The sequence below is a fragment of the Nicotiana tomentosiformis genome, chromosome 9 (genome assembly GCF_000390325.3).
Source record: "Nicotiana tomentosiformis chromosome 9, ASM39032v3, whole genome shotgun sequence".
NCBI lineage: Eukaryota > Viridiplantae > Streptophyta > Magnoliopsida > Solanales > Solanaceae > Nicotiana > Nicotiana tomentosiformis.
This window is the reverse complement of record NC_090820.1, coordinates 28,104,227-28,120,805: the sequence shown is the minus strand read 5'-3', so window position 1 is coordinate 28,120,805 and position 16,579 is coordinate 28,104,227. Positions and strand designations below refer to the sequence as shown.

The 16,579-nt window shown below is 33.4% G+C and overlaps 1 protein-coding gene and 1 long non-coding RNA gene across 3 annotated transcripts; one reads left to right on the top strand and one right to left on the bottom strand.

Moving 5' to 3' along the window:
• The first annotated feature begins 5,100 nt into the window (after positions 1-5,100).
• LOC104096629 (early nodule-specific protein 2-like) lies at positions 5,101-6,739 on the top strand. Of its 2 annotated transcripts, XM_009603031.4 has the most exons (3): positions 5,101-5,252; positions 5,326-5,410; positions 5,520-6,739. In XM_009603031.4, the coding sequence occupies exons 1-3, from the start codon at positions 5,235-5,237 to the stop codon at positions 6,458-6,460; spliced, it is 1,044 nt and encodes a 347-aa protein (XP_009601326.1). In that variant the 5' UTR covers positions 5,101-5,234; the 3' UTR covers positions 6,461-6,739. The 2 variants fall into 2 exon arrangements, with proteins under 2 accessions (XP_009601326.1, XP_033512135.1); XM_033656244.2 differs by lacking the exon at positions 5,101-5,252 and having other exon boundaries at positions 5,281-5,414.
• A 1,009-nt stretch (positions 6,740-7,748) lies between these two features.
• LOC104096630 (uncharacterized) lies at positions 7,749-10,602 on the bottom strand. The gene is made up of 2 exons (XR_011411184.1): positions 10,332-10,602; positions 7,749-8,097 (listed from the first exon to the last, which is right to left on the bottom strand). It is a non-coding gene; the product is annotated as an uncharacterized lncRNA (long non-coding RNA).
• Positions 10,603-16,579: the final 5,977 nt, after the last annotated feature.

Here is a 16,579-nt window from a genome sequence, read left to right as displayed (position 1 = left end):
GAGTAGAGGGAGTGGACAACAAGAAGTTGTTATCATTTTAATGACCTTTTAAATAATTTTCCCCAACCCCGCTTCTGGATTCATGCAAATTGATTGCCTCGAATCCAGGGCCTTGGGAGCAACACTTAATTATGTATTCCCTCTGTCTCAATTTATCTGATACTCTTTGCTCTTTAGTCGATTTCATAAAAATGACACATTTCTATCAAAACCTCATACCAAGAAATGTCTCAATTCTTGGTATGAGGTTTATCAAACCTCATACCAAGAATCCTTTCCACCCTTCCGATATTGCTCTAAGGGGTATTCTAAGTCATAGAGTAACAACTTTTGTTCTTGTTCATCAATTGGCCAGAAACAAATTCATACGTATTGAGAGTATTAAGAATAAGCTGGAGGGAGTACTTTTCACCACTAGTAAAGAGGATAGTATCATCAGCAAAGGCCAGATGGTTGACTTGAGGGCCTTGTCTCTTCATGTAGAAACCATGAAATCTCCTATTGTTCTGAAGTGCATGAGAAAGCAATTCAGCACTGAGGGAAAAAATGGAGGGAGAAAGAGGGTCACCTTGTCTAAGTCCTCTACTGGATTTAAAGAAGCCATGCCTACTACCATTGACAATCAGAGAGTACCAATTATTAGAAATGAATCTGTAGATAAGATTAATCCATTCCTCAGCAAAACCCATATGTCTTAACATGAAGCATAGATATGGCCAGGAAACTCTATCATATGCTTTAGCCATGTCAAGTTTAATAACAACATTGCCACCTCTCATAGGCTTCTTAATATCATAAATAATTTCCTGAGCCAGTAGAATATTTTCAGTGATGGCTCCACCTTTCACAAAGCCACTTTGGTTATTAGAGATGCTTTTAGGCAAGAGGGAACTAAGTCTAGCATTGATTACCTTGGCAATGATTTTTCTAGTAACATTGCATATACTAATTGGTCTAATATCTAAGAAGTTTTGGGGAGAATCAATTTTTGGAAGCTTCACCAGGCAAGTATGAGAGAAGAATCTAGGTAAGACAACCCCATGGAAGAAAGCTACAACGGCTCTATGAACATCATTTCCAACCACAGACCAAGCAGTTTGATAGAATCTTCCACGAAGGCCATCAGGACCAGGTGCACTGTCAGGATCAATAGAGAAGACACTGTCTTTAACTTCTTGAGTAGAGGGAGTGGACAACAAGAAGTTGTTATCATTTTAATGACCTTTTAAATAATTTTTCCCAACCCCGCTTCTGGATTCATGCAAATTGATTGCCTCGAATCCAGGGCCTTGGGAGCAACACTTAATTATGTATTCCCTCTGTCTCAATTTATCTGATACTCTTTGCTCTTTAGTCGATTTCATAAAAATGACACATTTCTAAGTTTTGGAATTCTTTAACTTGAAACCTCCTTTTTAACCTTAATGACATGCTTTTTTAGCCATAAAAATGTCAGGCATGTTTAAAACCACATGTTCTAAGGGTACTTTTGGTATGTGCCACGAGTCAGTCTTTCTTCAACGCGGTTATATAAAATGAATGGAGTGAGTATTTATAAGTATTGGAATTGACAATAACTCATTGTTCATATTGATTAGGTTTGGGATGTCCTCTCAAACCAAGAAGCAGCGGAGATAGTTTCTTCAATACCACAAAGGGAAGAAGCAGCTAAGAGGTTAGTGGAAAGTGCAATTTGTGCATGGAAATGCAAAAGATGTTGGAAAAATTATTGGATGATTATGGAGAATAAAAGGTTTAGCTTGAGGCGTGTCAAGGATACAGTCTTTAAGGATATTTCGTTCACACCGGGATAAATAAATTAGGCGTATTCCTCAGAATTCAACAAGCTTTTCTAGTATAAATTAGGAGCAAAAACAACAAAAATTAACAAAAACAACCCACCACAATAGTAGAAAGTTTTTACTTTGTTCACTTTTTAAAATGAATACAAACATATACTTATATATATTCCAAATTGGACATCTGATTTTCAAGAATGTAACGTAGCATATTAAAGTAATGTTATCAAAGTTAATAAACATTTCCAATAAGAGACGTTACATAACTTTAAAGCAATAAAGCCAAAAACGTTTCAAATAGCAAATTCATTATCATATAAAAATCAAACTGATTTTAATAGCCATAATGATAATCATTCAAGGTTAGTAAAAATATTATATTCAAATTTATTCAAATTTTCAGTTATAGATATTAAAATATATTCAATTGGTTGGTATAATAAAGATTCATTAAGATAATATTAAAAAAATGGACCAATACATCAATTTGTATATTTCTTTTTGAGATATTAAAATTATTTTTTCTAACAAAAGAAGGGGCATTCCCAAGGATGATATCTCAGCAATTTGCCTCTTCTTTCACATCATTCCTCCTTCTAAACAAGAAGATTGTTTAAAGTTTGAGAAGAAGCTTACATAAACTACTAGCTAACTTGCAGTCAAGGGCGGAGCCAGATCATTAGCTACGGGTTCGGACGAACCCAGTAGCTGGTACTTAAACTCTGTATTTGTGTTAGGAAATCCATTAAATGTAGGTTCAGGTTGACAAATTCAGAATCCATAAACTATAAATTCTGGCTTTGCCTGTTCTTGCAGTTGCTGCTTTTTTCTATTTTTTTCTTGTAATGGTTTGTACATAAGTTCAAACATACATAGGCTCATGTTTGCTATATTTCAATCAGGCAATGAAATAGAGAATGTTGAAAATTAGCTTCAAAAGTTATGTTCCAGTACTTTTGTCAATCAAAATTCAAAGTTAAAGAATATGTTTATTTATGTTTTCCAGCAAAGTAGAACAATATCTTCTCAATAATATGTATGCAAACTTTAAAATGGAAAAGAAAAATGGTGACTAAGATCTTCCCTTCTTTATATATTTCAATCCACCGTCAATGTCCACTTTCTTCTTGCTTATTAACATTTTAGGCAGTTTGAAAAGAACCTTTCTGTCCCTTGTACGATATTTTTCTTTTTTGTTTCTGGTATGGACCTTTAAACTCCCACCACAATAATATCATCACTCATTACTATTATACTAATTGTTGTTGTTCTTAAAGAGGCTGTGAGGACAGGCGGATCCAGGATTTAAATTTTATGGGTTCAATTTTTAAGATTTTTAACATTGAACCCATTATATATTTAAAGTTATAGGTTCAAATCTATTATTTTTGTAATTTTAATGAATTTTTACACATAAATTTTTACTCCGCGTCAAAAGTTATGGGTTCAATTGAACCCATAACTCTCACGCTGGATCCGACTCTGGCTGTGAGAAATAATATGTGGCGGAGTTTGGATTTCGAGAGTCAAACTAGTTATTTTTTAACCATTATTTTTTTTATATACCTTTGAGATATTTTGAATTGTTAATTATTACTATGACTTATAGTACTTTCATAATTTCTAGATATATAAATTTGTTTGAAAAAACTTAAAGATTCTATGTTTTAATTTACGGTCAAAATTAATAAGTATGATTCTCGAAATTGGAGCGTCGCCACATAAATTGGAACAGAGAGAATAATGGTCTAGTAACCTTAATTTGATTATTAATAAAATAACGTAGATAACCTGCTAGGCTGCTACAATTATAGAATATTTTTTGCTATAGCACGTTAAAATACACTAATGATGTAAACTTTTATTAACACTATCAGTAAATGTAATCAAATTAAGATAATTATAAACAATTGCTTATAATTGTGTGTTATCCATGTAAATGTAATCAAACTAAGATAAGTTATACACTTTCGGAATTTTACTTCTAAATCATTTTGTAAATTATGGTCAATTATTCATTAAGAAAAAAGAAAAAGGAATACACGTAAAGCTGGAAAAAAGTAGAGGAATTAGGGCGGTACAAGGAACAGAGAAGACGAAAATTGTAAAGAGCAAAGCTGATCTGTGATTCTAACAAACTTTATCATTTATAGCTAATCAAAGATGCATCTAAATTGGCAATAAGATTCTTTCCCAGAGGACTCGAGCAAACGATGGAAAAATATCTACCATTGCAAATTCTTGATTTGTACCTAGCAATTAACATTGTAATAAAACTTAATCACACCAATGAATAGAGAAAATGCGTCTCTTATATACAGTTCTATCACTCAATAATGGTTGAGTAATGTATATTATCGCCTTAATTTATCACTTAACCATAATAAATTAGTGATGTTTTGTGTCAATTATAGGCGTGGAATCTCCGTATCTATGCCAATTCTTTTTAACTCCCTGAAACATCATCGATTACTACACCTTCCTCGTGCTTGCTAGGTGAAATCCTTTTTTTAATTGAAATTTGAGTGTAATTTCAAAGAATTTTGAAGAAATTAGCAGTGTGAAAATCAGATTTTATCAACCATTTGTTGGCGAGCATAAGTTTTTGAAGCATCTTTTGAGGTTTGTCTCAATCAGTTTACACAATATGACGATGGATTATGCTTTCAGGAACAAAAATAAGCAACTCAATACAAACAGAAAAGACATTTTTTGGGACTGCTATTATTTTTGGAGGGTTTTCTTTACTTGTAACAAAAGGATTCCTCAAGTGTGGATATCCCTCTTTCACCTCTAAAGTTACTTTCATTTGTTGACCATCAAATATTTAACCCGTGCGGTGTCACGTGACACCGCGCTTCGTCAATTTTTTTTTTTTAAAAAAGTATATATATAGATAATATACAAAATAAAAATATTGAGTATAAATATAAAAAAATGGCATTGCTTGTCATTATAGTGTTTTATTCATTTGTTCATTTTCTTTGATTGTTCACACCGCTTACCAAAAATACTGCATACGCCCCAACTCTATGCGATGATATATCTTTCTCACTTTTTAATCCTACTTTCCATGGTCGGCTTTAGATAATCATCCCTGCACTTGGAAAAAAAAATTGGCAATTGTAGATAGCCATCTATTTAGTACTTAAAAGCAAAAAATTCCCTTTGGCTCAAAAATAAGCAAAATTCAAGGTGGGTTTCATTTTTTTTCTTCCTATTAGCTAGATGATATTGACTTGTTAAAGTTCACCAAGAAGCAAAAACTCTCCCTTAAAAAGGAGATTCTTTACCTGTCCCACAACTTCATTGGCTTTTAAATATTCCATGTCCATGTACACAATGATGCCATAAATTGATTCCCTCCATTCTCAAAAATTTAATCTCTCCATACAAGCATCTCTTTTTGTTCCTCTCATTTCTCTCTACCCAAAAATGGCTCAACAGATGGAGGTAAGTTTTGCTCTCTCTTTGAACAAATCAAGAATCACATTCATGTAGTTTACACTCACATCTTTTTATGCAGAAACCTAGGGTCACAGAGATACAGGTGAGAATGGACTGTAATGGATGTGTGCAAAAAATCAAGAAAGCTTTACATGGCATCCATGGTGAGTAAGTGATGCTTGAAGTACTAATTCTTTCTCTTAAGTACTAATTCTTTCTTGATCTCTCCTATAAGATCTTATAATGTTCTATGTATGTTCGGTGTTTCGACAGGTATTTATGATCTTTATATAGATTTTCCTCAGCAAAAGATTACTATAATAGGATCAGCAGATCCTGAAAAAATAGTAAAAGCACTAAGGAAGACAAGAAAGAGTGCTATTGTTTGTTCCCATATAGAACAAGCAGAAACTCCAACAGAGCCAGAGGAACCTGCACCAGCCGAGAGTGAAGCACCGCCCCCTGAGTCTAGCAATCCTCCAACACAAGAAAATCAACCAGCTGAAGAGCCGCCCAAAGAACCGCCAAAAGAACCACCAACACAAGAAAATCAACCAGCAGAGGAGAAACAAACACATGATGAAGGTGCTGACAATACCAACAGCAAACCGGACCAAATCTCCAAATCAAGAGACGTTGAAGAAGTTCATGTAATATACCACTATCCACCAGACTACAGTTACAGACACAACTTTCGCCAGGGTATGAGCAGTCACGAGCCACCTCGGGATCATGGATACAGATACAACTATGGTCAGACCATGATCCATGAGCCACCCCGGGACCCTCGTTACAACAGATACAACTACGGCCCGAGTATGAGCCAAGAGCCAACCAGGGACCATGGTTACAACAGATACAACTATGGCCAGAGCATGAGCTATGAGCCACCTAACTACGGTCGGAGCATGATCCATGAGCCTCCTCCAGGAAACCCTGGCTACAGAAATAATCATGCTCGTCCTATCGGTCCAGAATTCAGACCTGAGGCGCCACCACCAGGTCAACCACCGGTTTATGTGACTCACAGCTACAATAGCTACCAACCATCACCCTATGTGACTGGATATGAGCACATCAGGTCACCACCAAGATACACACAATATACTAGGCCAGAGCATTACTCTGAGGACTATCACTATGGAAACAATGGCAACGGAACAATCAGCTCAGTTTTCAGTGATGAAAATCCAAATGCATGCACAATAGCTTAAGGAGGGTGACCGAAATGGTTTGCAAGGGAAGCAAGTAATTTTATTTTTTGTTTCACCTGTAAGAGAGAAAGATGCCTAACTAAGTCCAGATGATTCGTAAAGTAACTCCTCAACAAACAAAAATAAAGCAAACATGTGCAAATGTTGAGAGAAATGAGATTCTTGACTTCAAAAGCAAAAGGGAATATATCCTCCATTCCACCTCTACGAGGCTAATTCTGACCACCTGGCATTCATTTCCTGAAGAAGAATACTAATAAATCTCCTTTATTCTTGGAATTTATTCCTCAGCTTTACATTTAAAAATTTAGCCATCCTTTAATGCTTGAAAGTTTCATTCTTTTCTGCCAAAATACAGAAAGTTGAACTTGACAATGAGATGGAGAAAGGAATTTGGTAATCTCTTTTGTAATCTGTGCAAGAACAAGTTTTGTAAATTAATTCCATTTGAATGGCTCAACCTATTATCGGCTTTGCAAAATCTGGGATTACATTTCTTGCTGAACTTATATCTTTATGCAAGGAAATGCAGATAGCAATTGCCAGATAACAATTCTCAGAAAAGGATAAGTTGATCATCCAAAACATCTAAAGCTTACCCATGACGATCCAAAGTTACAGCCAGACGCAAGGAAAGATGTACTAGAAAACTAGCCAGAAAAGCAGGACTTTTACCATTTACTCACTAATTCTGATAGAAATAAAGTAGCTAGAATTCCTCACAAGATATCTCAAATTAACGAACATTCAAATAACACATAAATGTGACAACTGACAACACCGCTTGCACCAATGATGACCACATAGATTCAATTGCACTGATGAGATTATAGATTCTTCGAACACCGATCAAAATCTTACATGTCAAGATTCAAACATTACACAGCATAATTTGGATAATGACTCATTTTGTTCAATTTCAACTTTAACTTTTACTGAAAAAGGATGAACATTGAATAGCTATTAAATTGTTGTTTCGAGCAAAAGGGAGTTTGTTTCACAGAAATTTTCTCCAACCAAGATCAGAAAGTTACTAACAAATGTATTACTTTTTTTGAACACGGTAACAGTAACAAATGTATTACTATATGAGCCTTTTTTACTTTTCCTTTGGATAACTTTTTGCGCTTTGTCTTTCCTTTTCGTTGATAAGATATCTTTCAACTAGAGCAAACCAAGACTAAGAGATCACAAGCATAAGTAGCCGAGGGCAGTCAATTTCTGGTTTAGATCAACCTGATAATACGTATAACAGGCATTTAAGTGAAGGAGAAGCATGTTCAACCTGTTTGCCACAATGAACTTGACTTCAAAATACCAACAAATGTAATATGCAATTACTGAATGTAGATAAGTCTTGCTATATACAACAACAACAACAACAACAAACCAGTAAAATTCCACAAGTGGGGTCTGGGGAGGGTAGTGTGTACGCAGACCTTACCCCTACCCCTAACCCGATGGGACAGAGAGGCTAAGTCTTGCTATATGCACATGGAAATAACATTAGTACATTTAAAATGAACAGTAAAAACAGGGAAAACCATACTTCATCATTGCGCTCCATACAGTCAGCAGGAGATAGATTAGTTGTTCCTAACGTCTGCACGTGGACTACAATGGTGTCTTCATCATATCTATCACAGGGTAACAGTGGAATCAGATACACTTCTGATCAAACAAATGATCAGGAAGGAAACTAAAACTTCATGGCAGATACAAGAAAACATCAAGGCCCAAATGAGCATGCAAGGCAATTTTGTCTTTTAATCATTGTTACAGGGAGGGTAACTTTGTGACTGACCAACTTGCAAATTCGGGGGAGCACAAGAAGTTGAATTCATTCTTGACTGAGGATATAAATTTGCCTAGACAAGTTATAGCCACATAGAAGAATGATGAAAATGGATTGCAAAATTTCAAAATTCGTGTGAAGAAAGGGAAATTTTCTTCTGAACCTGGATAAATACTACTTCTGTCAATAGATAGGTTCTAAAATTTAGTTAGATCTTTTTTTGAAAGCTCAAATGCATACATCTACACATAATAAAAGAAGTAACTGTTTGAGGAAAAGTTGTTGCTCGAATAACAAAGATGACAAAAGTTTGTATTTTCTTTATTTTAGGATAGACCAGGCCCCCTTAAATGAAGCTCACCCCAATATCTTTTTCTCCTATGTTCCCTTGTCCTTTGGTTCTCCACCCTACTCTCGTGATGAAAACAACTAAATTCGTTTCCTAAAATGCTCTATCGTTACAATGTACTATTGCTTATCTCAACCTTACTGCCAAACTACATCCAAAGTGAAAGATGATTCAATATATCATTGACCAATTCAATATAACAATGAGAAGAATGAAGATAGTCCTAAAGAAAATATATGGTTAGCTACTAGCAGCAAGGAAAGTACCACAACTAGATACTATACACAAGACCTTAACCGTTGTTCCATAATTCATGTGTTTCCTCCTTTTCCTATTAAGTTTTCACCTAAAGAAGATTATTGAAGAAGCCCACCAGATCAAACAATAGTGTCGTCAACCTCAACCCAACCCATTCTTGAGCAGGGTTGGGTTAAGAATTTTTTAACCCATTTAGAATCAGTCAGCCGGCCCTATAGGCTAGATCGAGGCCGGGCCGAGGTTGGCCCGTGGGCCAAATTTAAGAAGTTACTCAAAGGAAATAGTAAAAAATAAAATTTAACCCTAAATCTAAATGAGTTGCACTGTCGAATTTCCTATATACGTCCATGTTAGTTATATCCTAAATGGGGCTAGCTTGAAAATGAATTTTTTTCCTTTTTGAGAATAAAGGAAAAAGAACACTTTAAAATATTTTTTTCCGGTAGGATTTTAATTTGTTATGCTACTTTCAGCAAAAAAAGAATAATAAAAATGAAAAAAGCTAAAAGGATAACATATCAAATAGAGATGTGTTTGTTGCATTGGAAAAATTAATGATACAAGAACCATTAAACCATGAAGTTGATCCAAACTGAAACACAAAGTCACCTTCATTTGACATACAAAAAGGAGGATAAAACAGAAACTGCACAAGATCAGCAGGATGATTGATGTTAAACATCTTTGTCCAAGATTCTTTAACCCCATACTTCTTCATAATCCACAAATCTACGTGAGTTGTCATTCTCTGATAATAACAAAACAAAGAAAGATCACCTCCCAAAACTCCCAGCGACTGCCTAAAATTAAGTTTTCCTTCTCCACAGCAGGGTTGCTCAACTTTTCCCCATTTCCCATCAGCCAAATCAATAAAAATGATGTCCCTACCATGAGCAGTCTAAGTAATCCAATGAAGCTTGCCATTCACAAACTTACCACACCTAATGGGTAGCACCCGACTCCTAGAAACATGGATACTTGTCCAAGAATCACTCTTTAGACTATAGATATTGACCTCAGTACAATATAAACTATCAACAAACATATTACGAAAAATAGCCACAACCTTATAATCATCATGAAGCTCGTCATATCCAAAACCAAACATTAAATAGTAACCACACATCAATGTAGCTCTAGAATCAGGCAATTTCTTGAATTTCCTAATTGATGGATTCCAGAGAAACAAGTCTTGTTGCCCAATGATAAGACATATCAAACCATTGACAGAACCCACAATCTCAACAGTTTTACGAGGTTTTTTCATAGGATTATCCAAGTCACATACCCTAGTAACAAATTCATAAATTAAAGAACTAAGGTAACATTGCTTCATACTGTACTTAGCTTGATCAGAACTCAACATAAGCCTATGGTGGGTGTATTCCTTGTTATTAGCAAATAGAGAGAGATGGGTGTTGACAAATTCAGGGCTAGAGATTAAATCAAGCCAAGACTTTGAAACACACCTCATTTGCAAGATGCATTTCACTGGTAGCTTTAAGAGTATTTCAGTGATGAGCTCTGGTGGCAAAGTAGGGATTTTAAAGCTTGATTTATCTCCCTCAGATTCCATTGAAGTGGAAGAAAATTGAGCAGGATTAGTGTGTTTGCTCCGCTTTGGCCGAAGATGGGAGGCTTCTTCTCCCTCAGATTCCATAAGGACTGCCCAATTTGAGCTGTTGGAGCTGTTTTCTGAAAAATTTCCTAATAAGTGACCCACTTTTGCGTACTCAAATAGTTTCTGAAAATATTTCCTAATGTCTAATACATTTATACTTAAGTGACTATTTGGGGGTGTAGAATAATGGGTAAAAACTTTATTCATTCCAACATTTACTAAATCTATCAATGCAAAATATGTATCTTCTAGACACATATTTGTCACTTAATCGTGCTTAAATAATTTATTTTCACACTTTAATTTATAACGGATAAGATTAAATTGCTTGATTTAAGTAAACATCGAGTAAGAGTAAAAGTATTTACCGTTAGAACCTCTGCAAAAGTTTTACACGATTTTTTTATAGAATTTGATTATAGCTAATATAGTTTTAATATAATTTAGTAACAAAACATAGCTTCATTATTATAACTAACTCAGTGGAAGCAACCTTTCATAAAAAAGTAATATCAATGTGTATTCAATAGTAAAGATAATATAAAGTTTTATCATAAGTTAACTTTCGCTACTTTCTTGAAGGCAAAAGAATTTAAGAAAAGTGACAACAAAAAAAATGATATGTCGTAGTTAATCAAATATCCTTTTCATCGTTCTATTGAATAATCTAAACATTTTTCACTTCTAAAATCTGCCAAAGAATCCATAACGATGTAATCTTCCGAATTGTTAAGGACCCGTTTGGCCATAGATTTTGTCAAAATAAACTTGGGTTTTATTTGGCAAACTCATGTTTGGTCATAGATTTTGCCTATATTTTGGCCAAATCCCAAGTCCCAAATCCCAAATTCCAAACTATTGGGCCAAAATATCACTATTATATTTTTTAAAAATTGTCCTAAACTTTTGAATTTTATAAAAGAGCCCACCATTTATTATTTTGTAACGATGTTGCTTCGTCTTCTCGGTCATCTGATAGTGTATCATGTAGTTCATTATAAAAATGATAATTTTGTATCAAATTTATTTATATTCATGATTATGGTTTGCGATAATATAATGAATGTTATTGATAATGGTACTGTTGGCTATTTGTGATAATTTTTAGAACTTGTGGGTATAAGTCATGTTTCATGTTTTTCCAAACCAAACTTCACCCAAAACAGATGTCCAAACACGTTTTCATCTTCAAACCAAATTTCACCCAAATCAGATTTTTCAGAATAAATTTGGGAATCTATGGCCAAACGCTAGCTTAATTTCTCCATGATTACCGGTTGTAGTCTGCAAATAGTGATATGGTAAGTGCCATTTTTGAGATCCTTGTGAAGCCATTTAATTAACTATAGTAGGTAATCTTTAGACTTGTTTAGTTTTGTTGCTTAACCAAAAAACAATTGATATTTATATGTACACAAGATTACCAAAACTGCAGCTGGTATTGGAGGAAATTGAACTCTATCAAGATAACAATGGCAGAATGGTATCAAAATAATACATACTGCAATATGGGTAGCAATAATATAGCACACATGAAAAGCAAGGAAGTGGAAGCAATTTAAGGGAGAAACTGTAAATAAAGAGTTAGTCGTAGCACAGATTCAACAAGAAATCAAGGAAAGGATAGAACACTTGAAATGTTCAAAGAAAGCTCGAAGGAGTAGTTTTTTTATTCAGAAATTTTATAGTAACTTGTATGATCTGTTGGAAGCTTGATGAAAGATGTTAACACCCTTCCTAGAAGGTGCTTACATGTTTTAAGTGCTCTTTTAAGTGTATTATTTTTGGTGTTATTAATAGAAGTGTACAAAGAAAACTGACAAATCGCATCAAATCGATAATCCGAGTTAAATCGGGGAATCCGATTATGGGTTGGTTTGAGTTAATTTGATATTGGAAAACAAAACCCGACCATAATTGGTTTGGTTTGATTTTAACTAAAAAAAGTCAAAACGAAATAAAACCAACCCGATAATATATTTATACAATTTTTAAAAATATTTTATACATATAAACATTTATTGTAATGTACGTAATTTATAAATATGTCTTAAATTTTTTCATAGGTTTATCTTTTAACATATTATTTCAAGTTTGGACTTAATATTTTTGAATGGTAAATAAATTTTATAACCCATAAATGTAGTAACTCAAACAAAGTTCAAATCGATACTAATGCTAATAAAAGAAATTCAATTCGACACTAGGAATGACAATAGTGTTGGACTTTTTAGTTTTACATTGGTTTATAATAAAAATACATAACTTAGTTTATCTTTTTCTTTAGTGTTTAGTTGTGTAATTAATAATACTTATTAGCTATACTTATTTTAGAATGACCTATATAGTATTTTTAGATTATGTTAATTTTTATTATGGCTTATTAATTAGTAATATTTGCTTTATGTAATTTATTATCTTTGTTATTTATTTTAGTATAATGCAACTTATCTCATATTATTATGTTATTTTCTTGTACATTATATAGTTATATCTTACTAGAATTAAAGAAATATTTGGAGCACAAGTTACATATTTTGTGCTATAAACTTTACCAGGGGAAAACCCGAAAAAAATCGAAAAACCCGAGAAAAATCCGACTTTGTTGGTTTGGTTTGATATATAATTTAAAAAACCCGACACCATTGATTTGGTTTGGTAATTAAAAAATTCGAATCAACCCGAGTGACCCGACCTATGTACACCTCTAGTTAATAGTAATATGTTCACAGTTTATTACAAAAAAAAAAAAAAAAAAGTTACTAAAACTGCCCAAACCACCCCACAACTGTGCAGTTAAAGGTATAAACTTCGAGAGTGAAGTATATTTGTCGAGTTATCTATATTTTTTTTGCTTTAACCGACGGTTTTGAACTGCTGTAATATGCTTCAACGGCGTTTCTCAGATCCCATCGTAGTCTAGTTCGCAACAAGTTTAATACAAATATACAATGATTTTGCCGTCGTTATTTTCAAGTAAAGTATGTATATGATTGTTTTTTCTTTCTGTAATATACCAAACTAGTTCGCGCGGTCATATAAAAGATATAGAAATGATATATTTTTAAATATAATTGAAATAGGGGGAAATAAAAATTTATGCGTATGTATACAAAAACTAATCTATAAAAAATATGGGAAGAATAAACAAAAAAAAGACCAAGATAACTCCCATAATCAGAGGCGGACCTACGTTGCATGTAGAGGGGTCACGGGACCCCGTTAGTCTCGGACAAAACCTTCTATATATACGTTATATATATCTGTACATATATATAGGACCCCTTAAATATTTTAGTTGTGCCCCCATAAACTAAAAGGCGGACGGAAGAAGTAGTTATGTTGGGTGCTTCAATTCCTTTGTTTGCTGGATGATCCGGGTTCGAATCCCATCTTTATATTTTTTAGTTAATTGAATACAACATACTTAATAACAAATTATTTTATTTTTTTCTTTAGTTTTTTTCTTTTGAATTCAATTATAGTTTAGTTCTAACTTCTAATACATAATAGTCAACTTAATTAAAAATTTATCCTTTAAAATTAAAAGTTTCAAATTAAAACTTATCACTCCAAAAATAGAAAAATACAAATTCTTAAGCCACAACCTTCTTCATCAATCACTTTGACTCTGACTCGGCAGTGGAAACTAAGAGTTTAAGACTCTTCTTTAATTTTTTTTTACTATTAACATACCCTTAATCTTGATTTCTTTAAAGTTTGAACGCCCTTTTGATCACTGCCCCTTTATTTTATTTTTTTTAAAAATAGAATTTTTTAAATGCGAAACATGCTTAATCAAACATTTTCCCTTCCCATAGCACCCATTTTGCGAAGAAATCTCTCTTTGTTTGGTGCTTTCTTTTCTTTAGAACTTCTTTTGTTTATACGTGGATGATAAGTCATTATAATTATTAAGTTTTCAAAAAGCTGCAAGCCGAATTTTATCGCTAGTGATTAGTACATATGTGGTGCCCCCGTCATGCTCAAATTCTGGGTCCGCCTCTACCCATAATCGTCTTTTTATAATAATCTTGAGGTTTCATTGCCCATCTGTTGAAGCTTTATTTGAAGGCACAAGCTCATTTCCATGAAACATAAACCAAAAAAAAGAATCCGAGATGGCAATGCTAAATAATAGGAAGTTCCTTCTAGCAAATATGTCTTGCTCAATGCAAGAGCAACAACAAATATGCCTCACTCCCAAACATACTTTTCTCAATACGAGACAATAATATATAATTGGACGATAATAATAATAATACTACTAATAATAATAATAATAATAATAATAATAATAATAATAATAATAATAATAATAATAATAATAATAAAAAAAAAACTCATAAACGTTGGGTTTATCTTTTGAAAATTATCACTATCACCCTAATACATCTTCCAAAATTGTATTATAGGTGAAGTTAACAAACTAAATTCACTAAACATAAAAAAATATATACAACTCAACGAAAAAAAAGTACAAAATTTTTATCGGGGAAAATAGGTATGGAAATGAAGTGCGATGCAAAATTTAAAAGGAAAAAATGGATGGACTCTTGAATCTTGTCTAAAGACAATACATATCAAATTGATTCAAAATAGACTTGGTCCTCTACACTTTGTACTCTGACGATCTCATTCTCAATTATTTGGCGCAACTAAAAACTTGTGAGTTGCACTCATTGTTCTTGCTAATGCTCTCTCTCCTCTCTCTCTCCTCTCTCTTTCTCTCTCTGTTCCTCTTCAAATTTTCTTTTCTTACTTTAAAGAAGTGGCAGAACAAAAATGGCGGCAGGGGAACTCTGAGAATTTAGTTACAATGGCAGACAAATTTTATTTGGACCGAAAACATTAGGATGATAGCTCTTCAATTTAAAATGAAGACCCCCATTAAATACAAATAGGTGTAGAGATGAAACCCGAAATGATTGCTCTTTGCCATCAGACTCATCATGCTCGAGTAAGAAGTGGTCTGGATTGACGATATTTAAAGCCGAAATTCAAGAGGACCACCCCGTTTGTTCATTTAGTACAGGGGTAAATGAAAGGGCGGAGCTATGGAAAATGAACCATTATTGGACAATTAAAGGTTCTGAAAACGGAAAGACTACACTTTCTTTAACGTCTTTCTCATTTAATTGAGCAATGAATCATACAGTAAACTTTTTAACGGGAGTGACTTTATTTTTCAACAAATTTTTAAGATCAAAATAAAATAAAAGGCTAAAAATCTAACAAAAAAGATAAACACCAATGCTGGACATAGGAAGATGCCACATCATCTTTTCCATTCCCAACTTTATATATATATATATATATATATATATATATATATATATATATATATTCATGTTTGAATGCCGACGAATGTCATAACTGCCGTAATATACAATTTTTTTAATTTAAAATTATGGCGATTAAAACAGCCATACGAACAGGATTTAAGTGACATAATTTACTTACATTACTAGCTAATTTATCCGCGCTTCGCGCGGTTAATATATAAAACAATTCATAGCACAAAATATAAACAAATATATGTAACATAAGATATTGTAACGACCCGACCGGTCGTTTTGAATATTATAACCTCGTTCCCCTATTTACTGCTTAATTTATGCCTTACAATTAATTTATGACTTATCGGGTTAGTTGGTTCGGGTTCGAAAAGAATTCGGAGTGAAATGAGACACTTAGTCTCATAATTAAAAATTTTAAGATAGAAAAGTTGCCCGGATGTGGACTTAGGTGTAAACGACATCGAATCTGAAATTTTATGATTCTAATAGCTCTGTATGATAATTTTGGGCTTAGGAGCGTGTCCGAAAATTTTTTTGGAGGTCCGTAGAGGAATTAGGCTTGAAATGCTGAAAGTTGAATTTGTGGGAAGTTTGTGTCACGACCCAAAATTTCACCACAGGCGTCGTGATGGCACCTAGTCTCTAAGACTAGGTAAGTCGATTTCTATCACATTTTCAAGCCTTTTTTTTTTGAATTAAATAAGTAATCAAAACTAACAGAGGAATAAATATGAATATACAACCTCCCAAGACTGGTAGTACCGAGTCACGAACTCTAACCGAATACATGGAATGA

Excerpts from the sequence above, each read along its gene's own strand:
- LOC104096629 (XM_009603031.4), top strand. Across the intron at positions 5,411-5,519 it reads AGCTTTACATGGCATCCATG|GTATTTATGATCTTTATATA; the intron begins GTGAGTAAGTGA and ends GTGTTTCGACAG.